Source organism: Mchenga conophoros, linkage group LG20, assembly GCF_057382185.1.
Source record: "Mchenga conophoros isolate Kocher_MC1m ecotype Shallow Benthic linkage group LG20, M_conophoros_male_GT1.1, whole genome shotgun sequence".
In the NCBI taxonomy this organism is placed as follows: Eukaryota; Metazoa; Chordata; class Actinopteri; order Cichliformes; family Cichlidae; genus Mchenga; species Mchenga conophoros.
In genome coordinates this window covers 7,205,344-7,223,675 of record NC_140545.1, presented here as the reverse complement: position 1 = coordinate 7,223,675, position 18,332 = coordinate 7,205,344, and the positions used below count along the sequence as shown (strand labels likewise).

The 18,332-nt window shown below is 40.8% G+C and overlaps 2 protein-coding genes across 6 annotated transcripts; one reads left to right on the top strand and one right to left on the bottom strand.

Moving 5' to 3' along the window:
- Positions 1 to 201: 201 nt before the first annotated feature.
- On the top strand, positions 202 to 5,046 carry ybx1 (Y box binding protein 1). Of its 4 annotated transcripts, none has more exons than XM_085258464.1 (8): positions 202 to 473; positions 2,254 to 2,317; positions 2,609 to 2,642; positions 2,744 to 2,833; positions 2,948 to 3,226; positions 3,618 to 3,703; positions 4,040 to 4,326; positions 4,702 to 5,046. In XM_085258464.1, the coding sequence occupies exons 1-7, from the start codon at positions 365 to 367 to the stop codon at positions 4,278 to 4,280; spliced, it is 903 nt and encodes a 300-aa protein (XP_085114590.1). In that variant the 5' UTR covers positions 202 to 364; the 3' UTR covers positions 4,281 to 4,326; positions 4,702 to 5,046. The 4 variants fall into 4 exon arrangements, with proteins under 4 accessions (XP_085114590.1, XP_085114589.1, XP_085114588.1 ...); XM_085258463.1 differs by having other exon boundaries at positions 3,618 to 3,715; XM_085258462.1 differs by having other exon boundaries at positions 2,948 to 3,289.
- arhgef16 (Rho guanine nucleotide exchange factor (GEF) 16) lies at positions 4,830 to 17,553 on the bottom strand. Of its 2 annotated transcripts, none has more exons than XM_085258460.1 (15): positions 17,253 to 17,553; positions 15,983 to 16,597; positions 15,399 to 15,450; positions 14,508 to 14,665; positions 14,134 to 14,190; positions 11,527 to 11,687; positions 9,568 to 9,720; positions 9,354 to 9,483; positions 8,671 to 8,745; positions 8,463 to 8,555; positions 8,140 to 8,291; positions 7,193 to 7,378; positions 6,752 to 6,822; positions 5,982 to 6,083; positions 4,830 to 5,837 (listed from the first exon to the last, which is right to left on the bottom strand). In XM_085258460.1, exons 2-15 carry the CDS (start codon positions 16,550 to 16,552, stop codon positions 5,698 to 5,700), a joined length of 2,100 nt encoding a protein of 699 aa, XP_085114586.1. In that variant the 5' UTR covers positions 16,553 to 16,597; positions 17,253 to 17,553; the 3' UTR covers positions 4,830 to 5,697. The 2 variants fall into 2 exon arrangements, with proteins under 2 accessions (XP_085114586.1, XP_085114585.1); XM_085258459.1 differs by lacking the exon at positions 17,253 to 17,553 and adding an exon at positions 16,707 to 17,201.
- Between the last annotated feature and the right edge of the window lie 779 nt (positions 17,554 to 18,332).

Genomic DNA, 18,332 nt, shown 5'->3' with positions numbered 1-18,332 from the left:
ATTCGTCTGGCTCTGACATCATGAAGGGGTGGTGAGAATGGACAGGTACGGTTTCCTTTACCCAATCATTTTACCCAACGCGTTTCTGAAGCGAAATTGACAGTTGCTCAGGCTAATTGGAACGCGAGTGTTTCCTGTTACACTTTCCAACCAATTAGAATGGCAGTTGGGCGGACCTCCGAGTAGGAACGTTCTCCGGCACCTCATCTCATTCTGCCCAGTTCGATCGGCAACGGGAGCGGAAAGAGGAAAGCAGAGAGCCCGAAGGCAGTAGCCCCCACCACCGCCGGCCCAGGTTACCATCTAGCACCGGGAACTATAGCAAAGAGCCGCCGCCGGCTGAAGCCATTACCAACAAGTAACAATGAGCAGCGAGGCCGAGACACAGCAACAACCGCCGCCGCCTGCTGCCGATGCGGAGAGCCCATCCAGCCCGGCAGCCGCAGCTTCCGCGGGGGATAAGAAGGTCATCGGTAAGACTGCTGGAGCTAGTTAAGCTAACTAGATAGCTAACGTATTTTATGGCACAGGGGCAATGCGCAAAAGTGGTGGCAGGTAAGGTTGTCAACTCGATCCACAGCTCAGTATACTGTAAACTAAAAAACGTTCGTTAGACACGACCGTTGAGCCACACAACGTTAGCACATGTTAAATTACACTGTTACATTAACATTAGAGAAATTTTTATTTTAGCCAACGGGACCCAGTATATTTTTTGGTCCCTTTGGCTAAAATTATTATTTCATGGGCTGTGTTCTATTCAGTGTATTGGCTTTTACTAACGAGAAGCATTCTTAAAGTTTAATAATTTTCTTTTGGTGCCTAAAAACGCTAAACGTTTACGTGCTGGCGATACAGAATTAAAGTATCGGTTGGAAGCTAGACGGCGCAAGCTTTTTATAGTTTTTATAGACCGCTGCTTATTCATTCTTTAATAGCTAACACTTTGGCCTTCATATTAAAATAATTTTAGAAGACATGTGAGTATTCTTTTTAAATGAGGTATTTTAGACTTAATCCCTTATGTTCATTGGCCTCCTCGCGTCTAACGTACGCCATAGAATGCTCTGGTACCGGTCGGCCGTCACGTAAACTAAAAGGTTTCTGCCCGTTATCAGATTCTGTGTGTATATGCCAACGTCGGTGCTCCTTTTAAGCAGGCAGGAAATGGGAAATGATGTATTAAAGTGAACTTTAATGCCATATTTGTGGAACACCGAGATATCAAATGGCTTAACCGGTTACAAATTATATCGAAATCAAGCTAGCGTTAGCGACTTGCCATCCTTTGTTCGCACGAGTCTTGCTCCCCGGTGAAAGATTAAAAAAAATAATCTAAAACAGTCGAAACTATATTCAAACTTTTCACTGTTACAATTAGCAGCGATTTATATTTGGATTTGATCAGAAAAGCACCATAGCACAACTGTCAATGGTCGACTATTTTCGGTGGAATTGATGAGGTCTCAATGGGGCCTAGTGATCGACCGACGGTTGCTTGCGAAGCTATATTAGCCTAGCCAGCTAGCTTGAGCTATTTACATGGCTAAAGAGGCCATCCAAAATGTCCGCCGTGTATTCCGCTGATTTATTTCGCCATTTCCTTGGCTGTTAATTGAAACCAGTATAACCGTGGCATTTTTATTTTATTTTAATTTTTTTAACGTTCTAAGCATTTGGTCACAATAGAAGCTGTCCGATGTGTTATGTTCATTTCCGCCTGCTGGCAGTAATCCAAGCACATGGTTCAGACCATCTCAGCTACATAGCTATGCTAACAAGCCAGCTGGGCTCGCTAACATATCCGGGCGCGACTCTACCACGTGTGAACGCTCAGTAGTGCGTCTAAAATGGGGCGGTAGGTCTGCTGTAGTTAAAAGTCAGTGTGTTTAGCTACAGCGGCCTGCTATGATGATATTGAAATCTTTGATTTGGGTGGCATTACAGTAGACGGGGACATTAAAAATAGGGGCAGTCTTGAAATTTACCCGAGAAGTAATCTAGTCGGTACTCGTTCGTGGTACTCGTTCATGGTGCTTACCTCACACCAAATGCAGCTGGCACAAGACACTCCTAAGCGCCAGGATCTATAATAAGAATGACAGTTGGGAGTTATATTTAACTTACACATTAAATGTGTCACTTTCTCATGGTCTGTTCTTATTTTACACTTTGTCATTGTTAGAAGTCTTATTAAATACCAAGATGCATCTAAAATGATCAGTAATATATCATAATTTGTTTTCTTTACAGCAACAAAAGTCTTGGGTACAGTCAAATGGTTCAACGTCAGGAATGGATATGGGTTTATCAACAGGTAAGTTGACTCCACCCATCCCTTCTTTCCATAGACCCTGATAACAACAGTGTGAGTGTGTGAAGCAACATTCCCAATCCTATTATGGCTATGATTCTCTTACAAAGCTGCCCAGATGAATTATCTACACGTCTCCAAACTCTGGTTGCATGCATCTGTTAATCCTTACACTCATTCGCTTTGTTGTAGTCTGCAGAGGCATAACTGCTTTTTGTGGCTCAGTAGGATACTTCTAATGGTGTTCTGCTTCTTTTTTTTTTTTCTTTTCTTCCTTTTTCTTTAAATTCATAGGAATGATACAAAAGAGGACGTTTTTGTACACCAGGTAAGCTTTGCAATGTTGTTTTTTTCTTTTCACAATTTAAACCAACATCAGATGATTATGATGATTAGAAACATTTCAAATGTGAACCATTATGATTTCAGACAGCCATCAAAAAGAACAACCCGAGAAAATATCTTCGCAGTGTTGGAGATGGAGAAACTGTGGAGTTTGATGTAGTCGAAGGAGAGAAGGTAAGCTGTTCTTTGGTTAGTAATTTGGTTTTGTAGTCTGCCAGCTTCTAAAGAAAACATCCCATGAATGTTCTCTAGTTTAAAAAAATAAAAAACATCTTACTGCGGACACAGGGAGCAGAGGCTGCAAATGTCACCGGCCCAGGTGGTGTTGCAGTCCAGGGAAGCAAGTATGCTGCTGACAGGAACCGCTATAGGCGGTACCCCCGAAGGAGGGGCCCTCCCCGTGGAGGAGACTATCCAGAGAACTACCAGAGTGATGGAGAGGGTGAACAAGGCAGCGGAGGACGTGACAAAAGCAGAGAGGGTGGAGAGAATGCCCCTGAAGGAGACTCGCAGCAACAGCAGCGCAGACCCACGTACCCTGGCAGACGGCGCTACCCACCATACTTTGTACGTAGACGATACGGCCGCCGGCCCCCGTACACCAACCCACCACGCGGAGAGATGACTGAGGTATGCTGTCACAGGCTACTATCCTGAAACAGACACCCAGTTGTCCCTAAAGTCGGGACCGTAATATGATTGTCATACTCGGCTCTTAACCCTCTCCTAACCCTCACGTGGTTGTGACCAATAAATCTTGGTGTATCGGGGGCCTTGCCAGTATTTTACAAACTGACTCTAATAGGGTCCCATGATTGTTACGGTGAACTACCCGGTAATGCTCATTCATCATTTCAATATTAACTCTTTAAGCTTGCTAGTTTCATTAGAGTGGTGCATGTCACTACTGAACTATGGTTCAGAAGGCGTTTGACCAGTTTGATCCATTTGCTTTCAGGGAGGTGAGGGTGATGAGAGCCAGGGAGGTCAAGACCAGGGCAACAAACCAGCGAGGCAGAACTACTACAGAGGCTTCCGACCAAGGTTCAGACCAAGGTTTGCATGTTGGCTTCACTGATGTAGGGCTGCAACAATGGGCGAATAAACATTTGGGCTGTTTCCATCCTGGTCTTGTGTCCAGCAACTAAGATTTCTCTATTTGATTCTTTTACTAGTAGTAATCTCCACATGTTTGGATAGAGAAGCTCTCCTTTTGTTGCAGCCTATCCACAAATTGCTGCTGAAAAGCTGCAATTTGTTAGTCACTTGAATCCTGCATCTTGTTTTAGTAGATGTATTTTTCTGCATGGTATTTCTGCCTTGTAGTTGGTACCCTTATTGTTTGCTTATAGCTTCTTCCTTTTTGTTTGTTAACTTTAGGGGTCCACCCCGTCCCAGACCGGTGCGGGACGTTGAGGAGGACAAGGAGAATCAGGGCGGTGAAGGTGGTCAGAATCAGCAGCCCCGCCAGCGCCGCTACCGCCGCAACTTCAATTACCGCCGCAGACGCCAACAGACTGGTGGCAAACCTGGCCAGGAAAACAAGGAGGCCAAGACAGGAGGTGACACATCGGCAGAGAAAACGTCCGCTCCCGAGGCCCAGCAGGGTGGGGCTGAGTAGGAAATAACCTGCCCACCGGCACCTACCATCTTTTACCATCGTCCGGGTGAGTCTGCTTTGACCATATTCATAATGTAGGATTTTACATGTGTTCATTAGATTCAGCATCTGGGACTGAAAGCACAATAACTAGGCAGCATTACAGCAGTGTAAAGCTGAATAGCTTGTCCTATACACTTTTTGGCTCTGTAGTGGACAGTCCGAAAGCCTAATCTAGTGGATTTGATTAAGCAAACAGTCTGGCACCACTGAGCTCTATCACTTTTGTCTTTTGTCTGAACAGCATCTCTGAATAGTGTCTCTGGTGATGCACATTTTTAGGCATTTCATTATACACCATGCAAAATGTCTAAATCCAAAAGGCTAGGAATGTTTAATAAAAACTTACAGTGGACTAATTGCTAATTTTCTTCTTTTACAGTTTTTTTGTCAACAAGAAGAAACATCAAATAAGATCTGAGCAATAAAGATTTGACTTGACGATCGTCACAAGCTTGCACCATGCATTTGACCAGATTACCACCGATGGCCTGCAGAATCTATGCAGACTTGTTTTTTTTCCATTATTTTTATGTGACAGCTACAAAACGTTTTGGGGAAACAGCAAATGTTTTTCTAAATCTGTCCTAAGTTTTTACACCAAATGGTTTTTAAAGATAAAATGGAATTTGATATCTGGTCAGTTTGACATTTTTAAATAACTTTTTATGTATTCAAACATTTTAACAAAATGCAAGCTCAAATAAAAGTCCAGAACCAGGAAAAATGTTTGGAGTGGTGGCTGTTTTTTATTTCAAGTATACAGGATATGGAAAAAGACACAATCTTTCATTTACAGAGGACACAGTTTAAGGTTTTGTTTTTATTCCCCATTTCATATAAAGATGAGGGACTTAAGCAATGGTGTGGTTATCATCAACTATATTTACAGTGTTTAATCAGAACTTTGGTCACTTTTTCACAGCACAGTAATAAAACCCTTTGTAGACATTGACAGTGTAGTACCAGTATTTATCCACAAATGTGTTCTACATCTAAAGATCATTTTACTGCAGCAAGTAAATTAAAATGCAGCTTAAAAACCAGCTAAACAGAAAATGGCTGGAGTGACCAAGAAGTCTTTATGCTGCACATTCGTACAGGTGGACAAAAATCCTTACTGTTCAATTATTCCTGAAAGAGATCGACACAGTTTCAAATAATGTGTTTTGATAGCCTGATGGTAGAGAGAAATGGAAGGCACAAGGTAGAAATATGAACCTGAATCATTGCATCCGAGACCAGAGAATAGCATTAATGATTGGTTATGGTTTTCTCTGTGCCCAGTCAATGTTTTTCAGTCGGTAATGGACTGCTGGACCACATCTACTATAATTGATAGTTTATGTTTAGTACGATTCATCAGCAGTGCAATGTCTCAGACGTTGGTCTCTTTGCGCAAACGCTTCATACGCTGTACGTTGCTCTCCATGGCGTCAGGGTTGGTGATCTCTGTGGCACAGCTATCAGGAAACCAGCCCCTCACTCCATCTCGCATTCTCTCCCCATAGCACCATCCTAGGAGAAGATCGCTGTTAAGGTCAACTTTAAAGCACCTTACATTTTATTTTGCGCTTTTAACCAAAAGAACAGCGACACTCTTGTGTTTGATGGTGTGAAATTTGCATTGTATTACAGATTGGAAAGAAGTTAAGGTCTCACCCTCTTGTTTTTGTAAGACAATGACAAGCTCTGCCTCTTTCAGGCCCAGTTCATCTGGCTCCTTTGGCATGTAGGATTTGGTGGCCTCATACTGTGGCAGACCTGAAAAGCACAAGGCAGTGAAGTTCATAAAACTATGTTGAACAGCTTACTGTCCTACAAATGAGTAGGAAGCTAACTTATATCCAACAGGGTGTAAAATTACACCAAAGTACATACCATAACTTCTTTGGAGTGGCACACCCTTTGATAACAAACCCAAATGTCAACAGCTATGCTTGCTATTAAACTACACAAGCTGCAACCCCACCTCTAATAGTTTTGCTGTCGGTGTGGTAAACGGACTGGTTCTTCTGGAACTTTTCATTTTTAAAATACCATTTTAATGTCTGTATCTATTCTGATCTTATAGCAACAAAGACATTGGTCACGCCAGGCCAGGTAATCTTTGAATGATTCGGCTACATCTGTGTCGACAGAAAAAACAAAATACTTTTACTATTTGATGCTTTTGAGTCTAAATGGTAGGAAGTTTGAATTATTGGAAGCTTTTCTTACTAGTTCTTTATGGATCAAAGGAAATCTAACAAGCTCAACCGAAGAAGAAATAAACACTGCAGCTGTGTAAACAAATAAGACAGCAAAACTGAATGCAAATCATCTGTTTTCTGTGCTGCACTGTGCTGAGGAGTTCATAACAAATGAATAACATCTCAGGAAAACAAACACTGTGATTAAACTTATTATTCTTTATAATAATACAAGCTTACCATCAGTATTATTGGAGCCAGCTGTCTCCTTGTGTTCTGTAAGAGCAACTATCCATCGTTCCCGGTCCACCCTTGGTGATAGAAAATAAAAAAAAAGCACAATTAATAAAAAAAAAAAAAAAAAAGAAAGAAAAAAAAAAAAAAAAAGACTACAAACCAGTGTTTTCTACAGTGAAATTCATAACATGGGAGGATCTTAGGCTGCCATTAAGATTCATGGCAGTAGAGAGCGCCAGACACAAACTATTAGATGTGGTCTTCGAGGTGGTAAATGTAAATGTGATTTTGAATAAAGAACTACTATCAGTATTGAAAGAAAGCAATATTTTAGAATCACATTGTGATATAAAGCATTAGAAGTTGTTAGACCTCTGGGTAAGTAAACTTTTCTTTGAGATATATATATAGCTGAGCTTAAGAGGAGTCTGAAAGTCACAGTACCTGGACTCAGCCAGTAGGGAGATTTGCTCTGCTCTCCCTTCACTGTTCTTGCTCATCAGTAGTCTAAAAGAAAGGTAGCTGGAGTTGTTCTTGGGAGACGTAGGCGCCCTTTTCTCTCCATCCTCACCCATCTCCACCTCAATATTCTCTAAAGTAGCGTAATCCAACACCACAAAACTCTCCTCACTGGACAAACAATTGGGAGAAAACAAATAAACAAAAAAACAAAAAAAAGTCCATCACATGGCAGTTTTAAGCTTATTGTGTTGTCTTGCCAAACTTGCTGTGACACCTAGTTTATGCATGTGTCAATGTACCTAGATCCCAAGCAGCTAAAACTCCATCACTTGATTGATAATGGTCTCTCCTAGATACTATCACTTGACTTAAAAAAGTGTCTAAATGACTCCAGTGTTTTTCCTCTGAGCTGACATTGTTTGCTTTCTCCCTAACTCAAAACAGAAAGCTGTAGTCAGTCGAGCTGACACGCTGAATGCAGGATCGAAGAATCTCAAGTATGCAAGCACCACATCCATACTCTCTCCATGCTCTGTCCCTTTCCCTCCTCTCTTCTGTTTCTCATATTCTGTCAGCAGCTGGATCTACTTCGTATCCACTACAGTCACAAGGAAATAGCAAGCAAGTGAATTAAACTGTTTGTGGGTTTAAGTGTTCTCTTCTCTTGCCCACTTTAGCAGATGTCCAGGCATGTTCTACTGTACTCTACCATTAATCTTTTAGGTGTCCACTACTTATGGTCCACCAGGAATCATCTTAAGATACATCATTTGAATATTTGTCATCAAAATCAATGAAAAAACTCAATCATTACACAGGGAAAGCCTTAAACTAACTCTGACAGTCATCTTCATACTCAGCTTCAAAATTTCCCACTGTATCCAGATAATAGTATTTTAGGTGAATACGATTGTTGGCACTCCACTCACCTCTTCTTCTTGGTGACAATCAGTACATCGCTGAAGACAAACAGGTAGTAGCTTCTGGTGCTGAAAGCCTTCCATATGCTGAACTCTTCAAGTGAGAGGCGCAACTCACCGCGCTTCTTCAGCCACCGCGATGATGACACCAGTGGGAATGCCTGTCAGCATCAACAGATTTATCATTCCAGGTTAGCAAAGTGGACTCAGGTTTTATATGAATTTTTAAATGACATTGTTATTTATTACTACAATCATTTATGATATTTTACTAATCAATGTAACCATATGTATGTATCAGTGTATTCTTTCTTGACTGTGTGGAAGCACACCTTGATTTTACCAAAATCCATTTGTTTCTCGATGGTGTACATCTGCTCAGTTCGCTCCATCCGTCTAGCTCCATCATTGCAGCTAGTGACCAGCTGTTGGCAAAATAATTTTAACAATAGCAGCATAAATGTCCCAGTCTGCTCTCAGATGATAACTGTGAAGCTGCAGAGTGCTTTACATGCATACTAGCTGAGGTGTGCTCAGTACCTTATTGATGTAGTGCAATGCCCAGATAGCAGCAAAGTACTGCGCTGTTCCTTGTGTAGTTTTCTGGCTGATTGTCTGAGGAGCAAACAAATACCAGTTACTCTCTTGTGTATTAGTTAACACTTAGTACATAAGAGTCCGACTGATATACTGGCAGGGCTGATATACTAGTATCAGCATTTATAATTCAATAATAATATAGTCAATAATTTAAATTAAAAAAATGTTAAAGAAAATGGATGGATAGACACAAAGACTTTGTAGAAACACCCTTCAAAAACGTTTGTCCACCAGAGGGCACTCTGCGACTATCTTGCAACGCTACAAAAACAATCAGCTGATCTGAGCAGAGAAGGGCAGAGCATAAACAAGTGATCCACAACTTGTTGAAATAGTAAACCAGGATTATTTTTAAACTGCATTGTCAGGCTTCTGTTTATGTTTCATGTGTCTGAAAGAAAAAAATATCGGCTGATGTATTGGATTTCTACCATAACCTGTGTCAGTCGGGCTCTAATGAATGTATGATTCTGATTCACTAAAAGAGAAAATACACACAGAACCTGCTGACCATGAACCCATATTTTTTTAAATGTCCCTTTTAAGTTGCTTTGTATGTTCCACTCTTAAAAAACAAAACAAAAAAACTTTTACTCATATAGTAAAGCAAATCTTAAACTGACATCCAGCAGTAGTGGCAGTCTGGTTACTCGCTGCATGGGAAGGATGAGAAAGGAGAGCATGGGGAGACCTCTGCATTCACTGTTCATTTCGATTTTCTTCAGGGTCTCCTTGAACGCACTGTTACTTGACCTAAGAGATGCAGAAAGACACATGTTCAGCTCATTTAGCCATGTTACTGGAGAAACTCAATAGCTTGCTTGTTCTTCTACTCACAATAACTTCTGCAGGGTCCTCTGCTGAAAGGTCTCGTTGGAGCAGTAGCTAATGTACGGCTCAAAGTGGTTAGCAGCGTGGGTCTGAACAATGTCGCTAATGTCCATGATCACTGGGTTGTCAGAGTGACGTTGTTCAAGGTCCTCAAAAAACCTGAGGGAGAGTTCAGTAACAATTTAAAAGATATGTTATTTCTCCCACCTCTGTAGGACATATACAGAGGGTGTTCAGGCTGAACTGACTGTGACCACTGAACAGTTTACATTTCTGATGTGTAATACAAATCAATGCACAGATGAAATATTTCTCTGACTCCAATGAACCAAACTTCTTTGAAATTTTGAGAAGTAGTTAAATAGTTAATGCACACACCCCCCCCCACACACACTGACCAATGATTTATTCAAGCACAAAAAAAAAAAAAAAAAAAAAAAATCACCTAATTCAAGGGTAGTACCAGTGTTTTATCCACACATAACAGACTACTTAGCAAAGAACCCATTTTAAACTGATTGGGCACTTTGTTACTAGGAGCCTGTTGCAAAAACACAAACTAAAACCCAGTTGTTACCATTTCTTTAGTTGAAGCAATGAAAAAATACTGTGATGACACTGTTTGACAGAGAAAAAAAAAATTTCCCCAACAGTGCAATTAGGGAAAAATTAGATTAGCTGTGATTGTCAAGCTATTAGCTTGATGGAATTATGAACACAAAAGAATGCCATCAGATTTTGATCCACCATGCAATACTATTTGGAAAGCATCTGATCAGCAACAACTTCATCTTTCAGCATGACAATGATCTCAAACACACTACCAGCGGAGTAAAAGCACATCTAGACAGACAAAGCCACAATGAAACACGGTCTTGGATTGACAGATGGAGTGTGGGATCATTTTGACAGAGAACGGAGCAAAAGGCAGCCAACATATTCTTGAACACTACTTAAAGAAATGAGAAGAAGAGAGTTCAGGTTATGTTGAAAAACTAAGGTGGCCATACTCAAGCTTTCCTTTCTAGCACATTAAAGTACAAACGGTTTTTGCCGTGTATAATGTATTTCCATGTGCGTACATGTTTCAGGAAAGAACTGCACAAACACCTAACTCTTCTAACAAAATAACAAAGAAGTGGCTCAAGACTTTTGCACAGAACTGTATATTAGTACAAAAAAAAAAAAAAAAAAAAATCCTATGACTTTCACACCACAATCTAAAAATCAAAAATGACCTTTAAGTTACATCAAAGTATTTGGGATATAACTTCTATCACTGATCACAGAAATAGTTTGTGGCAATGTTAAGCAACCTTAGTAACAGGAAGAAACATCTTTTGACCTTTGCCTCACCGGTTTCGAACAGATAAATAACAAACATCAACATGAAAAATGACTTTTAGCCCCACTCTTGAAAAGTGCATTTTAAACAAACAAAAAAGAAAATGAAACCTGAAAACCGCCCAGCCAACAAACCAACTACAGGGGACACACACACACACACACACACACACACACACACACACACACACACTAACTGAGACAGCAGCTTCCAATACACGTTCAGTAGTTTCACAGATACTGTTTTACTTGGAAACCGAAGAAGAGGCTCAAAGATGAAAGGGCATTTCTCTTTGTTAATAAAGTTGCTTGCATTACACATAGGCTGGTTTCAAACACATTATCATTATAAAGCCTGGGAATACCACTCTGAGCAGATAGGCAGCAGAACCAGTTTGACTAGCAAGTTTTAACATGTTTATGGGGCCTACAGGACACTACAGAAATGCTAATGGCAAATGCTCTACCTGAATCAACCTTTTTCCTTACAAGTAATATGTTTCAGATGAATTCGACATCACTGCTTTCCCCAGAAAAAAATAAAATAAAAATGAAGGTCTTTTTGAAATTAGCAAAATACAGTAATGATGACTATGAGATCCTTAAGAGTCATGCGCTAACCTTTGACTAACGTCACGGATGACGGCAATATTGGAGAAGAGGTGGTGGTGCTCTGTGGCCGTCATTGTCTTCCTCAGTGTTTCGCTTTCCTTGAAGTTGCGTACTAGGATACCCAGGCTGTGCAGGTATGAATGCTCTGAGGTGATGATCTCAAAAATGGCCTATCAAGTGAAGACAACAAGTTACACAACCAAGTAAATCGGAATGAGCCATTCACTCTGCAACATGTACTTGCTGCTGTCAAGTTCTTTCACTTTAATTCACCGTGTTCCTTATTTCATGTGTGTGATGTAGTGAGTTCCTACATATCCCAGAATTCCTTTAGAGAGATAGCATCTTCTTACGGCATTCTGCTTCACTACATTACAACCAGCCAGAAAACCCAGTGTGCAGCATGTGACAACATTATAAAACATGAGCGTTTGCTGCTGTGCATTCTGGTTTATCAAGGCTGCTGTGGTTTTCAAAAAAAAAAAAAAAAACAAAAAACAAAAAACCAGGCGGTTCAAAGGGAGCAATGCCTAAATGCAGTTTTAGTATTGCAGATATTCATCTTAAAATTCACAGAACACTGAAGTGTAATGAATGCAAAACCAGCAGACACTTCACCACTGCTTGATTAGTAGCTGTGTGTTTTCAGCTGTATAACAAAATAAACACTATGTTTTACATTATCTTAGTTTACCACTAGTGTTGTGGTTAGAACCTTGGAGGAACGAAGAGGTGGGAACGACACACCTTCCAGGAATGACCAAAGGGCATGAGCTGAGCTAAATCTAACAAGTTCTGACTTGAAGCTTGAAATGTCAATAAGTAACACTGCGTGCTGGACTGAGTAAAGATCTCTGTTGCAAGAATCTCAAACCTTCATTACACTACAGTCTATCCACAAGGAGTGCAGCATTTTTTATTAACCTCAGCAATCCTGAACTTCAATAAAATGCTTTCATAGTTCCTAAAACATGATTTGAACGACTGCAGGAAACTGGTTCACCATTTAAAGTAGACCTATGAGTTGACCAAAAGTACAAAGGAGCATGATAAGCACCTGTGTAGCCAGAGAATGATTACATTCACAGGGTGTGGCTTTATTCAGGGACTGTAGTGCATACAGGGTGGACCTTTGCTATTGACACAACAGCTGACATCTCAGATGGCTGGTGAGGGAAAAATCCACCCTGGGATAGTGTTACACTGCACAGATAGTATCAGTTTGTGATGTTTGTTGGCTTTTCAGAAGTTTCTGGAATGAAATATAACTGGATTTGTTGTTACATTAACTTCACCCGAACCCACCTTAGCGGGATCCTAACCTGCTTAGAGAGCATTTAGACAAATTCTCTGAGAACAGGTTTCCATTCAGGAAATGAATTCAGGATGAACTTTTTCCCCCTAAACAAAAACTCTGTAAACTATTGGGCTAAATCAGAGTTTTCTTACGAAACCTTCAGTAATCATGTTGTGCTTGAATCCATTTAATCACCTTTTTAAAAAAAAACAAACAAAAAAAAAAAAAAAAACAATTCCCTGTATGTCCCCAATTCTACTAAACTATAAAATATGATAATAATTATTGCATTAATAAACTGCGATCCAGTATAAAAAAAAACTATTAATAGTCACTGCATGTGTGGGGGTTTCTTATTCTGGTATCAGTTTTTATTGAAACCACAGGCTGTGGCAGCTTTTCTCTTTATCTGAGTGAACGGAAGCAGCATATCATCATATCATCATATCAGTTTTTTTCTTCTTCTCTCCATTCTGTCATCAAGAATATTCCTAAAACATTTTATATAGCAAAAAAAGTTGTCATTCTTAATGTAAACATTTTGGGTGAAATGCTTTGAACTTGTCAAATGTTTTATGGTTGCATTTATGGTTTATCCACGGAGTTTTAGTGGTGTGCGGTTTTCTGTAGCATGCTGAAGCACACCACAATCCCTCTCAGAAAAGGGGTCAGTAGTACTTGGAAGATGAGGGAACCGGTAAATCCAGTGTTGCAGCGTCGTGGAGAGTAATGACTCACATGAAAATAACCAAATTGGTTTGTATTGTAATCATCGTGGACTTGTTTTCTTCATGGCCAGGCTTTGTGATCACCTGATCTGTACTGCTGTGACACAGAGGTTTACTGGTCTCTCTGGATTCATCCAACTGCACCATCCACCATCAGCTCATATCGTGGCTGTCTTTTACCCATACCTCTACTACAAAGACTGAGTTTGTGAAGTGATCGTAAGGAGCAGCATCATCTTAAATTTAAGCTAATGATGATTGACCAAATTAGTTCATTAATCTTTACCACAAACTACTCAGTTCCACAGCCTGCAGTGCACATTTTATTCATTGCTAAAGAGATTTCATTACATAAACCAGATACCTTCAACAAGACAATATGCACCTACCCAGTGCTTGCCATATTAAACGAATAAACCTACTCATACAATTTTTACATTTCTTCTGGTCCTTAACAATGACCATAATCTGTCACCTTCCTCTGTGTCATCTCTTGTTGACAACTTAATCTGAGATTTGTTACACAGTAAAGTTAACCTTACCAGGCCAACCTGATATAGTAAGCTGCTATGTAAGCACGCACACTCTTACCTCCTGTCGCTTTCGCTCCTGAGGTGTGACCGAGTCCAGAATACCGGTGTCCTTCACCTTTAAAAGTGATATAAAAAAAATAATCAATAGTTTGAAACTAATATTTCTTTGAATAATTTTTTTGAGACCGTTATATAAAACATATTCAGTACAGTAAGAGTAAGTGTTTATATCAGATAACTTTAATTCAAATTGATTTGAAAAAACAAAAACAATGGAAAAAAAACCCCCAGAAGGCAGACAGTGCTCTCTGCGGAAGGAAGTGAGGACTGAAAATGATTTCTGTACTAGCACGCTGCTTTATTGATAACTGAAGATTATTATAGACTGCTCTTAGCCTATACTTGATTCCCTCATTGCATTTGGACATGTACCAGCTGGCTCCAGGTGAGCTGGGTTGGTCTGTAGCTCTTTATCACAATGCCCTGATCATTTGCAGCAGGCTCTGCCACCACAGACTCATCAAGGGACTCATCTTGGTTGGTGGACTGCAGCCCCCGCTCACGGATTTCCTGGTAGAGGCGTGGTGTAGCTGAGGACAACATCAACATCAAATTGAACTCAGAAAATTTTATAGTCATAGAGTCCTAAATGCACAGTTCTAAAAGTATCTACTATCATGATCAGCTTACGTGTGGATTTTGCTGTTTTTCACTCACAAATGCCACAAAAATGCCAAAGCTGGATTGTGACACCATACTAAGATGGATTATTTGAGAATGAAAACGAGGGAGGTGAGAATGTATCAGTTAGGTGGACAGCCGGTAGACAGAGAGTGTGTTAAATGTGCAGGTTAAAGATCAAAGAGCAGGTTAAACATCGAATGATCCTCGAGGACTTAAAAAGAAGCAAACAAGCAAACAGAAGTGTTGTTTAGGCCGTTCTCAATCAGCTGCTTCAGTATCAGTTTTATAAACTGAGTTTTCTTCTCAATTCCACATAACTAGATCTCAGAGATTACTTTAAAAATCACATCTCAAAAAGGAGACGTCGCAGTGCCTGACGGTTCGGGACAACCTTCAAGGCCCAGCAAGTAGTTAACATGCCAGGAGTGTTCAGGGAGAACGATTTCCGTTTCGGTCCCCTCCTTTCCAAGCTATGGCATGGAAATTATAGCTTTCTCTGCATGAGGTTTTCATGACTGAGCATACGATTAATTTGCAATCTAGTTTCAAAATGTCAAATGTAATTGGTATTTTCTGAGTATTTGTAGCCCTTTAACCCAATTAAGAGACGCAGACAACGCGGCGCACGGGTGGACATACCATCTTTGAATGATCCACGTTGTCTCTGGTTCCTCTTTCTCCCCAGGGTTCCCTAGAGACAAAACAGCAGTGCAGCCTGAAGTTACTGTGGAATAAATGTGTGTCACTGATGCTGATATTTTTTCCTTTCTTTCCTCATTCTGCCTTTAACAAACTTCCTGAACACTAGTCTAGTCGATTGTGGAAAAACGCCATCATCTTTATTACTAAAGTTGAATGTTGCTGACACTATTGGGTATTCCCCCTGTCACCTATTAAAAGGACAAGACTGCATCAGCTCTGCTCATTTAAGAACTTTGGTAGCTACACCAGACTGAAAGAGCTTGACAGACCCAGTCGAAGTGTATGTGTTTAAAGGTCACAACTACACAAAGAAAATGATGCTGCACATGCTCCAAGTAATTGGATAAGTTAAAGTATGATTAATTAGAAGGACTAGCTCGGATGCCTGTTTTTCTAACCAATTCATAAGCTAATATCAAACTGTGACATGCATACAAGTTCTCATCTAATTTGCAATATATTTGTGGCAGATGGGCAGAGTAGAGCACTATCCTTAGACCCCCTGGCCTCAACTTATGTACCTTACGTCCATGGGTGCGAATTGGGGCAGGACTGGGTGCTCTGCCCTCTCTAACAGGTTTCAGTTCGGTTGCAGTTGCTTGTTCTGTCGCCAAGGTTTCAAAATTCAAGCTAATTATTGCCGCTCTGTATGACTGGTTCCTGCGGTTCCTCCTAATACCAAAACCTTCTCCATCACTGTCGTAATCGTCCCAGGACACATCCGAGCGACGGCTTTGGTTCGCACTGCTGGAGTTCTCCAGTCCTACTGGGAATGTCACCACGGTGGTGTGGTGTCGGTTTTTAGGCCGGCTGGACACTGCTAACTTCTTGGGGATCATTTGCTCCTTGCCAACCTTCAGCGCAGCAGGACTTGTTGTGCTCAGAACCACCTGCTGAGGCACCGCAAGCCTGTCCACTTTATCATCATCCACATCCTCCGCTTGCTCCTTGGGTGTGGATGCTTCAGGCTCGGGTGTTGCAGAGCCTGGCGAAGGGCACTCATCACCCGACTCGTATATATGGAGTTCTGTGGCGAACTGATTTTCCACGATCTGAGGGACCTGGCAGTCCTCTGACTGGCTCTGAGACATGGCGTCCTCCTGTCCTAATATTGGCTGGTCTGGGCTCTTCAGCAACTACAACAATGGACAAAGTACAGAATTGAAAGGAGTTATAATGTATAAAGCAGGACCTTAAACAGAAACAAGGCAACAGTCTGGCCCTAAATAATCTCCAGTGACCCACCTTGTGATCCAGTTCCGCTCTCACACAAGCACTCAGAGTTTTGATACCCTTCAAACTCATATGAAGGGACTTAACCCATGAGTCACCACTTACTCCTACGCTGGACTGTAAATCTGTACGCTGCAGTAACCACAAGAAAAGAAACTTTTTAATAAGCTGGCTACTCCTGTCCTGTTCTGTGAACAGTCCAGCGCAGACCCATAAGCCCGTTTTAATACATGCGTACTTCTTATAAACACATCTCTATTATAAATAAGCCTGGCGAAAGTCTTTAAGTGGCATTCCTACCAGCCAGTGAGAAATCAGCTTTGCATGTGGGTTTCAAATATAAAATCCCGCTGCTGTAAATCCACTTTAAGTGTTTTGGGGGTTTTTTTTCCGTGCATTTCGCCTTACTCGCAAATTGATTTCCAATAACTTCGCCGCCTGTAAGACGGATTAGGGTGGGAGAGGGAAAAAATGTCTGCCTCGCATTCCCACAGTTCAAAACAGCGAGATGACACGCAATGCAAGCAACACCGAGAGAGGTCCAACAAACTGCCCTACCTGAGTGAGCAGAGCTTCTGACAGCAGCCTCGTTTACTCGCTGACAGCACGGGTCAGTCCGCCGGTGCTTCCGGAGCTGCTGTCCGACGCGCAGAAAGAGTGCAGCTTTTATTGAGCTGCAGCTGTACTCCTCCGCCGCTTTCTGTCACATTCTCCGTCTTTACTCGCCCACTTCCTCCTGTGTTTGCAGGCGCCCATTAAAGCGAACCCTTTACGTCACTACAGGTGAGCGTCAATCAATCATTAATAAGCGACCGTTTCGATGAAAGCAGGACACAGCTCGCGAGACAGCTTCTCACGGATAAGCAGCCTTATATTTAGCCATTCATATTTAACACCTGCCCCTGTGATGCTGGATTATCCTATTTACCAGTCTCGTCTCGGTCATACAAACCTTGACTTTGAAAAAAAAAATAAAAATAAATATATATAGGCTATATATATACATTATTATAGAGCATCAAGTAGAATTTTGACATTTGAGTAGCTGAAATCCGTTTGCGCATACATAAAGACAAAGTGTTCCCTTTTGCGTAAACTTGTAATGACAAAAAATTTTTTTCTGATTTTTGTATACCTGATTGGTAACACATAGCTACGTAGCTCGTTGTTCCCCTCTAGTGACCAATAAGAGGCATGACACTGTGTTCATCAAGCATAAATCCAGATTTTCACAAACTTAACCACAAATGAGTCATTAATAAGTAATACATTTGTTTTTTTTTAAATGATTATTATTATATTTCAGTCATTTTTGTGCGGTAATCTGTTTTATGTACAAATCATTTTAAAATCATCAAAAAAACAACTCTTGTTTAAGCCGTGTTTGAACTTGCAATTTCCATTTCATTTTCCTTGTAGATTAAAAATATCACCAGCAAATATCTCCACAAGTCACTAAAGCTGAGCCAGCCTCAGACTCATGTTGCTCAGAAAGTAGAGCATAATCTGAAGGCCAGTGGTTTGATCCCTGGCTCCTTCACCCTTTATGTCAAAGTATCCTTGAGCAAGATACTGAATCCTGAATTTCCAGGATTGCACCCACTGGAGTGTTAGGGTAGGTTAAAAGAAGTGCTTGCA